The sequence below is a fragment of the Dipodomys spectabilis genome, unplaced genomic scaffold (genome assembly GCF_019054845.1).
Source record: "Dipodomys spectabilis isolate Male_0828 unplaced genomic scaffold, ASM1905484v1 ptg000256l, whole genome shotgun sequence".
Lineage (NCBI taxonomy): Eukaryota > Metazoa > Chordata > Mammalia > Rodentia > Heteromyidae > Dipodomys > Dipodomys spectabilis.
This window is the reverse complement of record NW_024870933.1, coordinates 2,066,669-2,088,104: the sequence shown is the minus strand read 5'-3', so window position 1 is coordinate 2,088,104 and position 21,436 is coordinate 2,066,669. Positions and strand designations below refer to the sequence as shown.

Sequence of the window (21,436 nt, the reverse complement as noted above, 5' to 3'; positions counted from 1 at the left end):
CTTTTTAGCCTCACCCTTATTTGCTAGAGCTTTTTCCTCTCTCTTCAATCTATTCACACTTTGATCTTTGGTCTCCATTTCCTTAACAAAAGAGCATAAAACTAATTATTAGAACAGATAAACTGCCATTCTCCACAGAAAGCAACTCAAATAAATTAGAAACAACGAATAGTTCTTGGGAATTTGACTTTAAAAATTACAGCTTGGTTTTCATTGAAACCTCATTCATAAAATTGACATTTATTTTTTAAAAATTATTTTTCAGGTGTTACCCTTTACCCTTTATTTTTTTCTTGTTGGTGATCACTTTTATTTTCATTCATCTCAACCAGAGACATCTCATATTATAAATTAAATATAGTTCTTCAGCAATGCTAAATGCTAATGTTTTAATGCTTGTTTTCTCTGCTTTGGCATATCTAAATTCTATGATGAATGACTAAATTTGAAAAAAAGTATAAAATACAAAAACATAAAACAATTAGAATAATAATGATTAAAGGATTCATAATTTATGCTATAAGAAGGAACACAATTATATTTCAAGGACTGTACCTATATTTTGAATGTTAAATAATGGAAATTTTGGATTATGGTAATCCAAAATAAAACACTAAATTTTTAACAAATGCTAATTATTGTTGAAGCTAAAATTATTCAGTTAGTAAAAATAAATGTTATTTTTACTTTTACTAATTAAGCAAATATACAAAGCTAAAAGGGTTATTCTCCTTCAAATCTCAACCTTGATTTTGAAGGAGCATCTAAAAAAATAATGAAGAGAAAAAGTAGAACTTTCAGCTTATTGATTGTAAAGTAACTTATAAGAATAAAGTTATAGTCAGGTGCCAGTGGCTCACTCCTGTAAACCTATCTACTCAGGAGGCTGAGATCTGAGGAACTGCTGTTCAAAGCCAGCCTGGGCAGGAAAGTCCGTGAGACTCTTATCTCCAATAAAAACCATTAGAAAACCAGAAGTGGTGCTGTGGCTCAAGGGGTAGAGTGCTAGTCTTGAACTGAAGAGTTTAGGGAGAGCACTCAGGCCTAGAGTTCAAGCCCCATGACTGACAAAAAGAAGAAAAAATAAAGTTACAGAAATAGGAGCAAATGACATGCTTAATTATGTGTATTGTTGAAACCATACAAATGTTATGTGAGACTTTGACTTACCAAAAAAACCCAATTCTGGCTTACTTTATTTACTTCTGATACTCATAGGTTGATCTGCATTTTATGAAAAAGATTCCACCAGGTGCTGAAGCTTCAAACATCTTAGTTGGAGAACTGGAGTTTTTAGACCGAACTGTAGTTTCATTTGTCAGGTTGTCTCCAGCTGTCTTGATTCAAGGACTAGCTGAAGTGCCAATCCCAACCAGGTAAAATGTATCAGAACACCTTTTTATATCTTCTTATGGAAAATGGCGAGCATTAAATATGATTTCCTGTGACAGATTTGTCTAGAAATGAATGTGTCATATATGTCTGTGTATTGTTTATAGAAGAGGGTCAGGGGAAAGCTCCAAAAATGAAAAATAAAGTGTTCTTTTATTGACTTCTTTTCAAATGTCTATGTTTTATTTTAGGTATGTTTAACTATTTAAATATCTCCAGGTCCTTGGTCTACATAAACAAAGAATCCTATTTTACATTTTGTGAAATATTAGTGATTGTTTGGCTTTTCTCAAATGATGGCATTATGTGCTTAAGAAAGAAAAGAGTTGTAGATAAGCAAAGTCAAATCACGATGATCCAGGTTTGGCTTACGTTTGAATGAGTGGATAGGCCTTGAAAATGCATGGGCGTTTTGTGGTAGAGACCCGTGTTCGTCAGTCGTTAGGGATTGTCACCTCTCTCACACAGATGGGGTCTGGAGAATCACTACTAGTAATTGCATGATGGTTGAATCTGATTTAATTTGATTAACTTGATATACTTGAACTTATTCATTTAACTATACATGAATACACATGATTCATATTTTTGTTTATCCCTATTTTATAAATAGTCTGCCAATCAATAAAATTGTGGTAATATAGAAAAGAAAAAAAATCCGGAATATTGAGTTTGGCATGTTAAGTTTTAACCAATTTACTTTGGACTTGCTTCCTTCATTACTGACATCATCAAATATGATAAACGTGCCCTCGTTTTATCCCCACAATCATGATATATCTACCTAGGACCCCATTTTCCACATGATCACACCCTCTGATGCTGTGGCTGGCTAAGAAGATGTTCATTTAACTCTTCTTCCAAACATTGAATGCCTTATCCAAATTAAAGGGGATTAAAACTGCAGAGGTTTTAGCAACTGGGTGTCTAAAATGTTTCTTCTTAAAAACTATGGTGCTAACTCAAACAGCAAATACTATCACTTCATGCTTTTATTATAGATAAGATATTCCAGAAATAGGAACATTCCAGCCAGTGGAGTTTTCATTTTATAAGGGTTATAGCTGACTCAAATGGATTCAGGGTTGGGCCACCTCTTTCTGACTTTGGCTTGAAGGAGACAGCTAATTTACCTTCAGGTTATCTGTTTAGCCTATTTGATGACTAGTAAATTTTCTGATAAATACCAAGTTTTAGGTAAAAATAAGAATGGATTTATTGAGTGTCCGAGTGTTGCCTCTAACTATGATTAAGGCACTACTTTTTTAGGTAAAAACTTTAACCTGGAATCTAGGATTCATATTTAAGATGATGTCATATTTACTAATTGTAAAGAAACTATTTCAGCAGTTTAAGATTTCCTCTGAGTTATCCCAGCAGTTACTATTACTCCACTATTAGAGGGTGTCTTTTGAACAGTAATGAAGGCTACTAACGGCAATGATAGCCCCTGTATTTCAAAGGAAATAATAGAAAAAAATATCCCAGGAGACAAAACTGCTATAATAGGGTTATAAACCCTCACTGCAGGTATATGTGACCTCATTTCAGACTCACACTGCAAAAATATATGTATGTAAGTAGTAGAGGGCTAGCCTTGAGCTGAAGAGCAAAGGACAGTGCCCAGGCCTAGATTTCCACGACTGACAAAAAAAAAAAAATAGATTCGTTTGACAAATAGAATAAAGCATAGGAATCCTAATTACGCTTTCTGAGAGAGATAAAGAGCACACCATGAATATATTGGTCACATATAATAAAAATATCAAGAAATATTCTCTTAACTCTTTATAAATAACCCATGCAATACAACTCTAAGATATCAAAGTGAACACAAATAAGGAAGTTTCATAAAAATTGCTAATAATTGGCACCATATCCAACTATTGGACATTTCTCTGTAGTAGAAATTCATTGATTCAATTACAACAAATGCAAAAATTAGATTCTCCAAGATGAAATGATGGGTATTTCCTGTATAAGCAGGAGCAATCTCTAAAGTTTATGGCTCAATGAAGGATGGAATTACATTATCTATTAACCACAGCCTACAAGTTATTCATATTAACACCATAGAATTATACTGCAAACTTTAAGGCATTCTTTGGTTTCTTTAAAAAGCACTGGTTATGACTAATTTGCCCTACCTTCGGCTTAATTTAGATGAAGTGTAATAGTGCAGCTGTTGTTTTTTCTTCTAGCATTGGAATTAATAGATTATCAACTGTTTCCTTCTTCCTTGCAGATATTTGGTTCCTAAAACCTTGTTTTCTTTTTCTTTTTGCAAATACCTACTGAATTTTGATCATGTGCTTTCACTAAGCTTTGTATTTTTCTCCTTCAAACCATTCACCATTTTGTCTATGAGTTTCCTTCTTTTGAATTCAGACTGTATATTTCCATTATCTTTTCCTTAAGGATTTATAGTTCTTAAAATTCTAGCAGATACATTGGCTGTACAGATAATTAAATGGGGAAAACAATAAGATAGAAATAACCCTGTACTCCCTTGTTTGAGAATCTTTCAGAAGAGATTCAATCACTGTAAATATTTCAAAATAATGATGAAATGAAAAACTATGGAAATATTTCATATAAAAATCTTAATTTTCACTAATTCCTTTGAGATGAATAATTCTGTTTTACTGAAATTATTTTTGTCTTTCTACCTTGAAACATTACTTTTTTTCCTTCTTAATTACAGATTTTTGTTCATTCTTCTGGGACCCATGGGAAAGGGTCAACAGTACCATGAAATTGGCAGATCAATTGCAACCCTAATGACAGATGAGGTATTTATTCAAACTCATTGGAATATTATCCCCACTGGTATGCTTAACTTTTGGAATCATTGTTTTTGTGACATATTTTTCATTAATCAGATTTTTTGAATCTATTCTCCCAACTTTCCTTGGGAAAAAATTATTTGAAAATAATAAATTAGCAACTAAGAGTGTATTTTGTAACCATGCATTCGAAACAACACATGTTTCTTAAGCATTTAAGTATGTTTCAAAATATATCAACAGACATTGTTTATAGTATGTGTACTGCCAGTACAAGCACTATGGTATATTGCAAATTTTGTTTGCAATAAATTTTGGGGCGGTATTTTATTTTCAAAAATTTATTGTAAAGGTGATGTATAGAGGGGTTACAGTTACATAAGTAAGATACTGAGTACATTTCTTTTTGAACAATGTTACTCCTCCCTCATTTTCTCCCACTTTTCCCCAGCCCAACTCCTCTCCTCCCCAAATTGTAAAGTTCATATCCAAACTAGTGTCTAGAGAGCATTACTGTTGTGTTGATTCATCCTTTGTCCCAACATTTCTATGATTCTTCTACCCTTCCCCAAATCAGATAAACTTATATAGAAGACAAAGGATACAAAAATTAAAAAAAAAAAAAACAACAATGACAACAGGGAATAAACCAAAGGGGGAAAAGAGAAAAAAAATGAATCGCAAACAGTGCCCTAAAAAACAAAACAACAAAAAAAAAACCCTCTTGTTTTTATTTCTGGGAGTTCATTTCAATAGCATTATTTTCTATGTCATATGTACATAGTTATTGAGCTATTATGAACCTCTTATTACAAATGAGGGAAACCATGCAGCCTATGTTTCTTTGGGTCTGACTTGCTTCAGTTAGCATATTTTTTCCAAGTCTTTACAGTTCCTTATGAATGGAGTGATGCCATTCTTTTTGATGGAAGCATAGAATACTATTGTTTATATATATACCACATTTTCTTGATCCATTCATCTACCCAGGGGCATCTGTGTTGGTTCCATATCTTATTTATGGTAAATAATGTTGAAATGAACATGGTTATGCTGGTAGTTTTAGTGTGGCCTTGTTTTATGGTAAATACCCAGGAGTGGGAATAGGGAAATAATTTTAAAGTGTAAAATAAGTGGTTCATATGAATAGGGTAAATGGTACCAGAAGCTGCGCAACTTCTGTGAACTTTCTACAGTTAGTTGACTGGTGAATCAGGAAGTCTTTGGAGTATTAGTGGAGCTATTGATGAATTTTAAGACATTTATTTTAAGACATTTGTGATCTCTCAGGTATAGAATACAATTTTTCTAGAGAAAAAAATTGTATAAAGACCTTTCATACTTCATCCTTTCATCAAGTTCTCAAAGAGATGTATGACTCAGAAAATATAAGATCTTAAGTAAAACATCAAAAATAGTATCTTTTCTCTGACTTGTATTTCCCAGAACATTATGAGAATTTGCTCTTATTGTTAAAGGGAAGCATAGATGTAAAAGATCAAAGAAAAGGAATTTGAAATTTGTTAGCTTATGAACAAATGTGATTACTATCTAAGATATCATATAAGTGATTTAATGATGCATTTATTGAAACATGGATACACATAATTGAAATTGTGTAAAAAAAGAACACATTTGTATTGTGTATCATTTAACTTAGACTCATGAAATCTAGAAATATGAAGTAGTGTTTGTGGTTTGATAGTATACATTTGTCTATCTGTTCAATTATGTTTTTGGTTTTAAATGAATTAATTTACTTACAAATTATGTAATTCTCACTGGTATAAGTAATGGTTGATGTTCATTCTTTGCTTTCTCTATTTTTTGCTTTCTCTATATTTCCAACATAAATTTTGCTCCATTGCATAAATATATGTATGTATGTGTAAAATTTGTAGAATATAAATAACAGTATTTATTGAAATACCATAAAAAGTACATTGTTAATAGGAAACACTAAAAGCAAAGATTATAAGAATCTTTTCATAGAGAATTGGATAAACGTTTTGGATAAAAACTTGGATAAAAACTCTTTTCAATGATTTTCCAAAATGAAATGTGTTTGATTTCCTTAATAAGTGTATTACTTCCCTTGGCTCAGAGTTACCACCAACTGGTGTCTTAAAACAAGGGTAATTTTTCAGACACTTTAATGAAGCCTGAGGTCTGAGGTCCAGGTGTCATCAGGGCCACACTCCCTTTGAAGGTTCTAGGGATTGGCTCATCTTTGTCCCTTCCAAATTCTAGAGGTATCTGGTGTTCTTTGACTCTAGCTACAGAGTTAAATCTCTGCCTTCACATTCACATAGCCTCTCCTCCTGTGTCTTGGTATGTCTGTCATTTTCTGCTGAAAAGATACATGTCTTTGGATTTAGGACCCACTGTTATCCAGGAAGCTTTTATCTTTAGATCCTAACCATAATTACACTTCCAAAAACCCTTGTGTCGACTAGTAAAAGTCTCTATGAAAAGATTCTCATAATCTTTGCTCTTAGAGTTTCCTATTAGCATTGTACTTTTATGGTATTTCAATAAATGTTATTGTGATTTACATTCTATAAATTTTCTATACATATATATAAAATGGAACAAAATTTATGTTGGAAATATTTTGGATATAGAGAGCAAAGAATGAAATTTGCATTCCTATACTAATGAGAATTACCTAATACGTAAATAATTATCAGCCATCTAACAAAGACTAAAATAAAAACTTGAGTTTACCTTTGGGCAACTTTTTTTTTTTTTGTCGGTCAGAGTTGGGCTGAACTCTGGGCCTGTATGCTCTCCCTCAGCTCTTCAGCTCAAGGCTAGGGTCTTTGAGCAACTTTTAATGGTTTGTCCACACCACAGTAGGCTAGAGAAAGAAAAAGTCAACTACAGTTATTCCAAAAGATAAAGCTGTTAGTTATAATAGAACCAACATACACTAGCCATAAGACATTGACTGAATATGGAAGAATGATTGACAATTTTAATTATTGATTGAATTACTTTTTTTTAGTACTAGTGATCAAATCTAGACTTTTATGCTTGCCAGACCAAAAAAAGCTCTATAGATAAGTTACATCCTTTTTATGTTCCTTTACAAGAAAAAATAGAGCTCACATCTGTAATCCTAGCTACTCCAGAGGCTGAGTCTGAGTATAATGGTCTGAAGCCTGTCTGAGTATCATGTTTTGAAGCCTGTTGGGGAAGAAAAGTCCATGAGATTCTTATCTCCACTTAACCACCAAAATAATTTGTGGAGGGGAAGGGAAAAAACAAATCGTTTAAAATAGGGATACAGGTGGACCCATTGCAACAATGAGATGTACAAGTCATTATGTCAAAATATGAACTTTACAACTTTGGTGGGAGGAGAGTGGGATGGGGTAGGGAGGGGGGGGTATGAGGAGGGATGGGAAGGGGAATCAAAGGAGGAGGCAACAATGCTTGATAAGAAATGTACTCATTATCTTGCCCATGTAATTGTAACCCCTCTGTACGGTATTTTCGCAATTTAAAAAAAGTCTGAAAGTGGAGCTGTGGTTCAAGTGGCCAAATGCTAGCCTCCAGCAAAAATGCTTAGGGACAGCACGCAGGCCAGAGTTCAAGCCCCAGGATTGGAGGATTGCCAGAGAAAGGGAGGGAGGGGAGAGAGAGAGGGTGAGAGAGAGAGAGACAGAGACAGAGACAGCTACAGAGACATAGAGAGAGAGAGATATATTTTGTTCAATGCCAGATTTTCATCTACTTGTTTTGAAAGCTATTGAATGATTATTCTCATTAAGAATAAAATTGAATATGGTTACTTTGCTAAGAAAATGGTGGTCAAGGGGGCTGAACTCTGGGCCTAGACACTGTCCCTCAGCGTTTCAGCTCAAGGCTAGCACTGAACTTTGATTCTGACTTTCTTAGGAATTACACTATTTGAGATCTCCCTTGAATCTACTGTATTTTAGTCGATACATCTGTGTGCACTTGCATACCACCCAACATATTTACATATGAGTTTATAAGAAAAAACATGCATCCTTTTTCTCTCTGGGCCTGACCTTACTTAAAAATTATTTTCTGTGTCTTTGTTTCTTTTATAAATGATACAATATCATTCTTTCTAATGGATGAATAAAATTCCCTTGCATCTATATAACCACATTTTCTTGATCCATTTGTCCATTGAGTGGCATCTGGGCTGATTCCATACCTTGGCTGTGGTGAATAGTACCACAATGAAAATGGTTGTGCTGGTCGCTTTTTGTTCTCTGGTTTATAATCTTTTTGGGTAAATGTCCAGGAGTAGAATTACTGAACATAGGATAGCTCTATATTTAATTTTTTGAGGAACTGTCACAGTGCTCTCCAGAGTGATTAAGTAAGTTTACATTCCTACAAACAGTGTATCCGGTTTCCATTTTGGTTGCATCCTTGCCAGCATTTGTTATTTTGTGTGTGTGTGTGTGTGTGTGTGTGTGTGTGTGTGTGTGTGTGTGTGTGTGTGTGTGTAATGGCCAAGCAGGAAATCCAGCTCAAGAGTAGATGCCAGGCAAAAGTGAGCAGTTAGAGTCTAGCACCAAACAAGAAATGTCAAAACTTTTTGCCTACATTTCTATTGAGCTTATCTAGAGATAAAAGATACATTGTGCTTGTCTGTCTTGTTGCCATGCTTAAAACCTGTGCACTGCAATAAGCGTTGTGCATATGTTGACATTCTTAAAACTGAGAAATTTGAAAACATCTTTATCAATTGGTACTAGTATGCCTATTTAATAAACATTAATAGAGTTTTAAGGAGACAAAAGTAAAACAAAAGCATTCTTTCTTAAAAATGTGTTGTTTTTCCTTTTCATCTGGATTTTCTAGCTCTTAACTTTCTTTGTAATCACGAAAGAGAATATCTGTGTTTCTTGGAATACATAATAGTTAATTAAGAAATAATTAATCAATATGCAGGTCTTTTCCATCCACATGTTTTTATTTTGCTTGACATAACATCTGCCATTGAAGAAGTTTAGATAAATTTTGATTTCAAGTGTTTTGAAGGAGTGGGCTGTACTTGGTCCTAAATATCTTCAAAAAACAGTTATCCCACTCTGTGTTAAAGTCAGGTTATCGTAATAGTAATTTTAATTAGACTAACCCCTTTGCTATTTATTAATAAATTCAATACATATTTATTAAATATAGACTATCTACAACACACTGGCAGATTGTAGATACATAGAAGTGAAAAAGAAAGAAGTGAAAAAATGGACAAAAACCTTTTCTTCCATTGAGCCAAAAGTCTATTGACAATACACACTAACAGGAGTGAGTACAACCTGTCACATATGGATATTAGGAAACCACAAAAGCTGGGAAGAAAGAGATAGGGAGGAAGGGGATATCTGCAAGTTAAAATAAAGATTTTAGAGAAGGACTTGCTAAAGAGGCATTTCAACAAAATTCAAAGGAAGAAAGGGAACAACTTACAAAGATACTTGAGGGAAGAGATCCTCAAACAAAATAAAGAACAAAGATTTTGAGAAGTGAGTATAGCTGAAATATTGAGGACAACAGGAGAACAAAATGGTGATGATAAGGGGGAAAGGAACTGCCAGTAGTCAATGAAATCAGAGAGGTAACAAATTCAGTCAGGGTAGGGTATTTGTATGTCATACTGGACTTTGAAGAGTTAGGAAACAAAAGAAAACAATTTGAGTATAGTCATTCTTGAATCCTAGTTCTTTCAGAACCCAAATCCAATTCATCATAAGTCTTCATACATTTATGCTGACAGTATATCCACAATTCTAATTCTTTTCTACTTTTTTTTATTGTAAAACTAGTGTACAGAGGGGTTTCAGCTACATGAGTAAGGTAATGAGTACATTTCCTGTTGAACATTGTTACCTCCTCCTTTGTTTTTCCCCTACAATCCCTTTCCTCCCTACCTCTCCAATTCCTCCATCCCTCCCCTCCACAAGTTGTAAGGTTCATTTTCAACATAGTGTCTTGTACATCTCATTGTTACAATGAGTCAGCGTGTAACCCCTTTTAAACATTTTGCTTTTTCCTTCCCCTCCCCAAATTAGAAAAGTGTGTATTCAAGATGCAGGGCACCAACATCAAATACAGTGAAAACAGGGGTTGTACCATGGGAGAAGAACATACAAAAGAAACAAAAAAAAAATCACATTGTGCATTATAAGTACATTAAAAACAATAGCAAGAAAAAAAACACTTATGTCCCTGTCTTGGGGTTCATTTCACTTAACATCATCTAATATGGTGATATATACATAGCGTTTTGACCTTTTCTGCTTGTCCTAGAAATATACTAGGTATTGCAAATAAGGGAAACCATGGGACTTATGTTTCTTTGGGCCTGGCTTACTTCACTTAATATAGTTTTTTCCAAGTCTTTCCATTTCCTAACAAATGGGGCAATGTCATTCTTTCTGATGTAGGCATAGAATTCCATTGTATAAATATACCACTTTTTCTTGACCATTCATCTACTGAGGGGCATCTGGGTTGGTTCCATATCTTAGCAATGGTAAATAATGCTGCGATAAACATAGCTGTGTTGGTAGCTTTAGTATACCCTTGTTTGTGATCGTTTGGGTAAATGCCCAAAAGTGGGATTGCTGGGTCATAGGGGAGCTCTATGTGGAGTCTTTTGAGAAACCTCCATATTGCTTTCCAGAGTGGTTGAACAAGTTTACACTCCCACCAACAATGCAGTAGGATTCCCTTTTGGCCACATGCCCTCCAGCATCTGTTGTTATTAGATTTCTTGATTATAGCCATTCTAATGGGTGAGGCATGAAACTGCCGAGATTCTGCATGGCAAAGGACATAGCTAGCAAGATCAATAGAAAGCCCATGGATGGGGAGAAGATCACTAGCCATACAATGGACAGAATTCTATTTCTTATTTTCTTCATTACTATCATTCAATTTTCTGTATTGTTTGGTGTTTATACATTTTATCACTTGGTCAATGCTATCATCATTATTATCCTATTATTGCAAAAATTTTCTAGTAGTGATTTCAATCATTGCTTCATTTTTTAAAATTCTCAACCTAGCAGTCAGATGAGTCTCTCTTCTGTTCATGATATTCAATGGCTTCCTATTTGGTATAGAGTCAGTATTCTAATGATTATCTACTCAAAAAAGTCTTACAAGGCTTTTCTTTCTTCACCTTACCTCTCAGTCATCATCTACTGATCCCTCCTTCTTGCTTTCATATCCCATGGACCTGACTGCTTCTTAAACTTGACATGTATGCACTGCACTGACAGTTCTCTGGGTCTGGGAAATTTTTGCTTCTGATAGCGATGTGGCTTCCATAAAACATCCACTCCTTGAATCCTTTCTTCTTAAAATTGCAGCATCTTTTGAGATAACCATGTGGTTCTTATACAGGTCGACCCATTGTAACAATGAGATGTAAAAGACACTATGTTGAAAAATGAATTTAGAAGGGTGGGGGACTATAGTTTTGGAGGTGGGAGGGAAGGGATGGTAGGGGAAAAACAAAGGAGGAGGTAACAATGCTTGATAAGAAATGTACTCATTACCTTGCTCATGTAACTGCAACCCATCTGAACACTATTTTCATAGTAAAAATTGAAGCATTTTGTAGTTTATCCCCTTTTCTGTATTTTTTCCTCCATAGAGCATTCCATCATCTTGCTCATATTGTTTTGTTTACTTCCTTCCCATCTCATCAAAATGTAGGTCCAATAAAGGCAGAATTTTTTATTTTTATTTTGTTTACTGCTGTATCCTTAGTACCTAAACAGTTTGATAACTTGCTTCAATAGGAAAATAGACATTAAGCAATGAAATACATAATAACTATACTAAATAATTATAAGTTTAGTGAAAGCTATCAAGAACATGTGTCTATTTTGTTCTATCATGACAGGTGAATAATAAAATATTCCTTTTGTTTGAGAGAAAATCAGGGAAAGCTTTTCTGAAAAGTCAGATATTAGAATCAGAATGTTATGTAAATTAGACAGAGAAGAGTGAAGAGCCCTATAATGTAAATTATTGAGGAAATTGATGATAGGAAAACAACAGTAAGTATTCCTTATAATATAAAAATCAAACAATAATATCTCTTTGCAGAACATTAAAAATAGGGAATCTGCTTTGTTAAATCTGGACATCCATCTATTTAAATTAGGGAATAGGATCATGTAATCTCTTGAAATTATTTTTTGGTTAAATGAGATAATATTAAGGAAGATTGCAAGAGAGTTACTACTAGCAGAAAAAGAAAAAAGAGTCCTTCAGGATTAAGGGAATTTGAAAATGTTTTTCTTTTCTTTCTTGTTTTTTGGGGGGAAGGGGTAGTGATGGGGATTAAACTCGAAGCCATGTATTAGGCACTCTACCAGTTGAGCCACAGCTCTAGACTCTGTTTGTGTTGTTTATTTTTGTGGTAGGATCTCATTTTATGCCTGCATTGGCATGGACAATGATCCTCCTATTTGTGCTTCCTTGTGTCACTGGAAATGACAGGCACATGCCATTGTAACCAGTTTTTGAGTGAGATAAAGTGTCAGAAACTTTGACCTGGGTTGGCCTCAAACCATGATCTCTAGAAGCTATGATTATAAAATTGATCCATGAGACCCAGTAATATTTGCAATTCTAAAGTGTTTAGGAAGTTTCTGAGACCATGTGAAGATCTTTAGAAGGGGATATTCTAGCCATAAAATCAGTAGTTTATACAATGAAAATCCATGGTTTTAATGTTTAAAATGAACTATCTCTGACAATCTCTAAACCATTAAGTATATTTATATTTTAAACTATTAAATATCTTTATATTTTCATATTACCCTCAGCAAAGTGTATAGTTATCACACCAATGATATTTTGTAAAGTGCTCCTAGATGGTAAGTCAAGTAACAGTCTTTTAAAATGATCATTATCACTTTGTCAGCAGTTTAGACTGGCTGTCAAACCAGAAACAGAAACAAATGGTCTAAAATAGAATAGAATATTTGAATGCAGAATCCTGGACATTTGGGACTATTTGGTCACTTTAGTATAAAGCAGGATAAAGGAAAATATACGAAGCTCCAAACTCATACATTTGTCTTATGTAAACACAAAAGCATTTCAGAAATATTCTCATTACTTTTAGTGTAAATTAGTTGTACTTGTTTATTCTTGTTTTTCCTTTACTATGTGGAGATTATCATTCTCATGCATGTCCATCAGGAACTGTTAGGTTATACTGCAAGAATAACCAAAAAATTTCAGGACAGAGAAGAGCAAATGAATCCCCATCACAAGCTAGCAGAAAAGAGGCTGTGCTTCTAGTCACTTAGCTGCTTTGGTTCATTGAGGCTTAGATTGGACCTGTGGTTTTAGTCAGTAGGCTCACCAAAGGTAATATGATCACCATACACAATGTTCATATCCTGTACATTGAACATTGACCCTGAACCTCATCCAAATGGTAAAGAAGACAAAAATGTACATTTCCATGGGTCTCTGAGAGGACCTAGAATATCTGAACAGCTTAAATAACTTGTGTGTAAGTGTGTGTTTAGGTTAAAAAAATCTTAATTTTTTAAAATATAATTTTATTGTTATTATTAAGGTGTTGTAAAGAAGGATTATCATTTCACAATTCAGGTAATGCATAATTTCTCTTTTGGACAATGTCACCCCTTCCTTCACTTTCTTCCACTTTCTCCCTCCTGTCCTTGCCCACAATTTGCATAGTTCATTTTCCATATTATATACACTGAATACATGATTGCATTTGTTCACTCTTCCTCCATTCCTTTCTATGCCCTCCTATGTACTCCCCCCCCAACAAGCACAAAAAGAAAAAAAGCAACAACACACACATACACACACACACACACACACACACACACACACATCCTACTACTGCCATTACCACCACCACAGGCATAAATAATCCATGTTTCTGTTTCCTAGAATTTTTTTTGATAAATAGTATTTCACAAGTTCGGGAGAGTTATGTCTTTTGCCTACTCCCCTGCTAGTAGCTTCCTTTGGTCTGTTTGTATGTGGATGCCTGGCGTTGTGTGTAGGCTATCATGTCCAGTTGTATTTTGATCTAGCTTTTACATATGAGAGAATACACATGCTGTTTGTGCCTTTGAGCGTGGCTTGCTTCATTTAACTTGATTTGTTTTGGGTCCATCCATTTCCTTGAAAACATCTTATTCTTTCTAATGGATGAGTAAAATTCCATTGTGTGTATGTACTAAATTTTTGGGATCCACTTGTCTACTCTAGGGCATGTGTGCTGAAAACTCATTTCATATGGAAATATACCTTCTTCACTATATAAATACATGCCTTGTATGTCCCTCCCCCATGGTATAACCCCCTGCTTTTACTGTATTTGATGTTGGTATAATTTGTGGAGAGGAAGGGAAAAAACAAATCGTTTAAATAGGGATACAGGTGGACCCATTGCAACAATGAGATGTACAAGTTGTTATGTCGAAAAATGAACTTTACAACTTTGGCCGTGGTTGGGGGGGGAGGGTGGGAGTTGGGAAGGGATAAGAAGGGAAACAAAGGAGGAGGCAACAATGCTTGATAAGAAATGTACTCATTATCTTGCCCATGTAATTGTAACCCCTCTATTTGGTATTTTCACAATAAAAAATAAATAAATACATGCCCATAGTAACTGAAATACTAATTTTAACACTATTTCCAAAATGGAAACAAATACTAATTTTTTTAAGTACTATTGAAGCTAAGCTGGCCTCAGACTTCCCAAGAGCTAGGATTACAAATGTGTTCCACAATGCTTGGTTTAAAAACCAGCTTAAATTATTTTTAAAGTTTCTTGTTTTCGTTTTTTTGTTTTTGTTTTTGTTTTGTTTTGGTCAGTTGTGGGGCTTGAACTCTAGGACTGGGCACTGTCCCTGAGCTCTTCAGCTTAAGGCTAGCACTCTACCACTTGAGCCACAGTGCCACTTCCAGCCTTTTCTGCTTATGTGGTGCTGAGGAATTGAACCCAGGGCCTCATGCATGTGAGGCAAGAACTCTACCACTGAGCCACCTTCCCAGCCCCCAGCTTTTTAAAAAAAAATATGTGTTTTTTTAATTTTCAAAATAGTGTACAGAGGGGTTACATTTACATGAGTAAGGTAAGGAGTACATTTCCTGTTAAACATTGTTACCTCCTCCTTTGTTTTTCCCCTACAATCCCTTCCCTCCCCACCTCTTCAACTCCTCCCCACAAGTTGTAAAGTTTGTTTTCAACATAGTGTCTTGTACATCTCATTGTTAAAATGGGTCACCCTGTATCCCTATTTAAGCATTTTGTTTTTCCCTTCCCCTCCCCAAATTAGAAAAGTATATATACAAGATTCAGGGTACCGGAATCAAATACAGTGAAAACAGGGGTTATACCATGGGGAGGGGGGGAGAACATACAAAAGAAACAAAAAAAATCACATAGTACATTATAAGTACATTAAAAACATTTTTGCATGCCTGGATTCATGCCATAAACCATTTATAATATAATTTGATCTCTATCTTTAATCAAAGACTTCCTCCAGAATGTTTTTATCTGTCCAGCGCATAAATAACTTCTGTGTAGCTTTAAGAATTAATTATTTTGTAAAGGGCTTCATTTCATTCTCCTTTCCCTTTTTCTGATTCCTTGCCTCCAGAAATTTCCACAGTCATTCTAGCATTCAAACAAAACAATCTGTGCAGATACACAAAGTAAACTATGATTTTTACATTACAAACTTCTTTAGAATGAGAGCTGTCTATTCAAAACACTAACATCACCTGGGAGAAACGTGGGAAATACTGAGGACATTAAGATATTTAAAAAACTACAAACAATATTTGTCTTCCTGTCACAGGTGTTCCATGATGTCGCTTACAAAGCTAAAGATCGTAATGACTTGGTGTCAGGGATTGATGAGTTTCTGGATCAGGTCACTGTTCTCCCTCCTGGGGAGTGGGACCCCAGCATTCGAATAGAGCCTCCCAAGAACGTTCCTTCCCAGGTATGTATATTTAAAAAAAAAAAACAATCTAGTCAGGCACCAGTGGCTCACACCTGTAATCCTAGCTACTCAGGAGGCTAAGACCTGAGGATCATGGTTCCAAGACGGCTTGGGTAGGAAAGTCCATGAGACTCATCTCCAATAAATTACTCAGAAAAAGCTGGAAGTAGCACATGGCTCAAGTGGTAGAGTGCTAGCCTTGAGCATATAGAAGCTTAGAGACAATGCACCAGGATAGAAAAAAAAATCTTTAAAATAGAAAAAAAATCTTTAAAATTCTATTTTATTGTCTTCAAATACATATCCCTGAAATTGTAGAAATAGTAGAGCCCATTAGAAAGATTCAAAAGACTTGTGTTATTAATGAGAAGAGAAGAAATGAGAACCCTGAATTTACAAACTCTTGTTTAGAACACACATTTCCCTGAGAAGTTTGGCATTTTGGTCCTAAACCACAAAATAAATCTCATATACCTGGGAAAACTTTAGCCCTCCCCCCCAAAAAAGAAATCCCACTGGAGAAAAATAATAGCCATGTAGAATATGGACCGAGATAAAGCCTATTCTCATTGTGACAAGAAAACTTAAAGGCATGTTTTAATTATATTATGTAGAAAATTCCATGTTACTGATCACTGTGAAAACTGGCAAGAACTAATATTACAATGATTACATTTGCAGTGTTTTTATGTGGATACATAGTATAAAAATGTAAAACGCATCCCAGCCCTGGTGGCTCATGACTGTAATACTCAGGAAGCTGAGATCTGAGGATTGTGGTTTGAAGTCAGCCTAGGCAGGAGAGTCTATGAGACTCTTATCTTCATTTAGCTATCCAAAAACTGGTAGTTGGGCTGTGACCTAAAGTGGTAAAGCAAAAAGAGCTCAGAGACAGCTTCCAGGCCCTCTAGTTTGAGCCCCATCACTGACAAAAAAAAAAAGAACAAAAAACAAACAAACAAAAATCTTAAACTCTGTCTATGAAAAGTAACTGAATATTTTATCCATGAGATATTCCTGAAAGATAAAAGTAAAGTGTTGCTATCGTTTGAATCCATTTTCTTATTGAAGAGATGACTGTTGAGATTGGTAGCCAAATGTTTGCAAAGCAATCCCACCAGTTTGCTACCTCTGCTTCTACTAAACTGCCTTCTATAATAATCCTCACAGTAGAGGATTATTTAGACTTTCTTTCAGACTTTAGTCCTGTGAATTCCAGTCTGGTGTAAACATTGTTCTGAAGTGACAACCCTGAACTTAGTAGAGTTTCTGATTAGTTATAGGTGGGAAATCAATATATACAAATCACAGAATTTTGAAGACTTGTTCCTTTTAGTTAAAAGGATAACCAGTCACCTCAAGGAATAATCCTGAAAATAAATATTTATTAGACTTTTGTGTCAGTAATTATAATCACTTGTACTACCCTTAACATAGTTTCTCTCATGCTGTGCACTCTCTTGTCAAAGTTCTATCTGTTTAAAATTCTGTACTATCCTTTTAAATGCATTCAAAGACAGTGAACTCTCACATCACCATAGGTAGCATTACGTAGTAGCTTTCGGATTTTTTTTTCAAAAATCCTTGTCACTGACAAAAGTGGGTGGAATAACTCTAAGAGAAAATAGCAGTTACATAAACTTCAGTTAATTTGCCATGGGTTCAATTAGAAGCTTCCTTTTGCCATAGTATTTCTGTCTATGAGTCACCGAGACTTATAAATTATTTCTTGGGTAGGAAGATGTGAGATGGATTATAGAGGGGAAATAGCTTAAAAATAGTGGGTAATTTTCTTCCTTGCTACTTACATTGTAGAATTGGCACTGTTGTTACCCTAATAAAGGGGCCAAAAAAAAGCTTCCTGAAGTTTCAGGAAACTACATTACATAACACACGAGAGGTCAAACAGACAATATAAAATCTGGATTTTTAGCCACTCTGCATATTGATTACTTCAAGAGAAAAAAACAAATTATTGTTATTTAAAATTAATACCAGACCCAAAGAAACATAGGTCCCATGGTTTCCTTTATTTGCAATAAAGACATCTAGTATAATCTTAGCAGATGAGCAGAATAGCTCAATAGCTACATACATATGACCAAATAAGATAATGCTGAGCAAAATGAACTCCAAGACATGGAGACTAGACACTTCTCTTTGTTGTTATTGTTTTTAATGTACTATGTGATTTCTTATTTCTTTTGTATGTTTTTCCCCCTATGCTATATCCCCTGTTGTCACTATATTTGATTTTGGTACCCTGGTATTGTATATCTGTTTATCTGAATTAGGGAAGGGAAGGGGAACAACAGAATGGTGAGATGAAGGACAAGGAAAGAACCAATGCAACAGCGATATTCACAAGACAATATGTTGGAAACGACCTTTACAATTTTGGAGGGGGTTGGGGGAAAGGAAAGTGGGAGAAAAATGAGGGAAGGGGTAACAAGTTTGACAAGTAATGTACTTGTTACCTTACTTACGTAACTGTAACCCCTCTGTACATCACCTTGACAATAAAAAAAGCAACAAACAATGAAACTTCCTGCAGGAGAAGAGAAAGATTCCTACTGTACCCAATGGAACAGCAGCTCATGGGGAAGCTGAACCCCACGGAGGCCATAGTGGACCTGAGTTAGAGCGAACTGGAAGGTTAGTGAAAATCACTTCTGTGGGACTTCAAGGACCAGATGACATCTCATGATTGTCTGTCACGAATAGCTATTTTGAGATCTAGTTAATTCCACACTTTTAACACTACTCTTTGAGATTGAAAATGTCAATTAATTTGATCTCTCTGAAGTAATACTGATTGTCATTACTGTTAAACCAGAGCAGTGGATACACCAGTCCATTTTTATCTTCTCTAGTCTAGTCTTTCATTTTGCTGTACATAAGATGTATTCATAGACTTTCAGACTGAATGTGGAAATTGTCAATAGACTCTTCCAAAAGAGCCTTTTGAAAGCTTCACGTTCAGGATGGAAATAAAACTAAATACCAAGAAACTCAGGACTGTGGACTTTATCTCATTAAGTGCAAGTAGGATGTATATAATGGTAGTTTTTATTATTATGCCTGTGATTTGAAAGAACTATACAATCTATTTTTCTAATCACACATCTTTGAAGAGATGAAAGCTTCAATTTATTTCATAAAATGGTTCTTTATGTTTTTTTTGACAGCTTGTCTCTCTCCAAGCAATGTGTGAGCAGAAAATCAGAAACCCTTGGGTGGGTCTCTCTTCAGGGAATTTGTGTGTACAGCTTCCATCATAATTAAAGGCAATTGCAAGGCTTTGCAGGATTGGTTCCCCCAAACCCTCAGGCCATTTCCTATACTTCAGCCTTTGTGTCCTCTAAACTGACTTTCCAGTTCCTGACAACTCTGCATTTTAATTCACCTGCATTTTAATTCACCTGTGGTTTTCCCCCTCCTCCCTTGATCTATGTTTGTCTCTGAGGAATTGTCCTTTAACATCTTCCTCAGGTTTGATACCTAATTTGAGATGATTGAATTTTTTCCTTTTCCTTTCACTGGAAGCTTTGCTAATCATTCTGTTTTGTTTTCATACTCTCAAATGCAGTCCTTTATTTTATTAATTGTAGTTTATTATCTTTAAGTTACTGTACAGTTGACAAATCAGTTTATAAGTGCCATGCATCCTGATCAGTGTCACCCCTTTCATCATTCTCTCCCATCCCTCTCATCTCAACTTCTCCCTTAATTTATTTTAGTTTTGTAGGAAATGCATTGAATATCATGACTGCATTCTCATCTCCCCTTCCTTTCTTCATTCACTTGTCTACCTTATTTTTTTTGTGGGTTTTGGTTTTTTTTTCTTTCTCTCTCAGGTATAACATGCCACATAGCTTAGTTTTTTTTTTTTCGAGTTCACTTTTCCTTACTGCTTCCTAAATCCTCCCAGGTCACCAATATCCGGTATCTTCGCTTCTCCAGAGTTCTTCCACAGATTCTGTTGCTGACATGACTTGAAGTATCCATTACTCATCTGCTCTCCTGGAATTGCTGGTGTACATCTGGGCTGCTCTTGCACTGTTCTCTGTAATGATCTCCCACTTCTGGATTTAGATTTTTACTGCTAAAGGCACATTTATTACACAGTTATATAACAGCTATTCAGATTAATGTGTGCTCTAATAGGTAATTAATTAGAAAGCTGTGGTCTAATCAAAATTATGAATATTAATTACTAATAAATAGTTCATAACCACCTCAAAATCCTCTTGGGATCAGGTGGGATATAATCAGAAATAAATACATATGCTAATATAGTAAATAGGTTTTGAATTGTGACTTCGACAAGGTAACATTTTATTCAGAAACAAAAATCATTCAACAGTAAAAATTCACATGTGCCAAACACAAGTAGAGGGACCCACGGTGAGCTGTGTGTATATATGACTTTCACAGGTTCTCTGCAAGTGTCTCTGAGTTTCAAATGTCTTCTTTTTTCAATTCAAATTTCATTCTCAATCCTTCACGGAGGAAGCAATGGCTAGGGAAAATGGATTCTACATTCTTAAAAGATCTCTGTTAATATTAGCTAGTATGTTTATGTTGGACAAGAGAAATTTTAAAAATAATTTTTTGTTACTCTGAATATATACATCTTTCAAGAGCAGCTGGAATTTAGTTCTCTAGAGAACAGTTTTTTTTTTTAATTGAGACTAAGACTTCCAAATGATTACACCTATTCATAATATAAATAATAAAGATTTAACATTTTTGTATGTATAACTAAAGAATATTCAGCACACAGCCAGAACTTTAACTTTGGTGCATAGTAGGTTTTCAGTTTTTGTTTTGTGACTTTTTTTCTTGAGACAGAATTTGCAATGTAGCCTGGAACTCATGATATGAAACTAGTCTAGCCTCTAACTTGCAAGTCTCAGCTTGGATTATGGTTTTGTGACACTACATCTAATTTAATAATATAAATTTTCACCATTAACATTTATGTAGAAACATCACTGTAATCTTATTCACTTTAATATAACATTTATTTCATGAAATAGAAAGGATTTTCAAGTCAATCATTAAGTCTAAATATTATGACGTGGTCAGAGAATTAGAATACCTGTTTACTAATGTTCTCATTTTTAATAGGTTACAACAATTCATCTTCAAATTTTAACATCATTCTACAATTTAATAATGGCCCAACAGTTCTTCTAAATGTTTCTATGTATTTTTTAATTTATTTGGACTAAATAG

General features: G+C 34.7%; 1 protein-coding gene across 13 annotated transcripts in view; it reads left to right on the top strand.

The window, feature by feature from the left end:
• Slc4a10 (solute carrier family 4 member 10) overlaps positions 1–21,436 on the top strand; it is a 274,758-nt gene that overhangs the window by 193,046 nt on the left and 60,276 nt on the right. For all 13 annotated transcript variants that reach the window (XM_042699499.1, XM_042699500.1, XM_042699494.1 and 10 more), the window contains 4 exons: positions 1,219–1,376; positions 4,097–4,184; positions 16,049–16,195; positions 18,750–18,850. In XM_042699499.1, the coding sequence (XP_042555433.1) occupies positions 1,219–1,376; positions 4,097–4,184; positions 16,049–16,195; positions 18,750–18,850 (494 nt within the window). The remainder of the gene's footprint in view (positions 1–1,218; positions 1,377–4,096; positions 4,185–16,048; positions 16,196–18,749; positions 18,851–21,436) is intronic.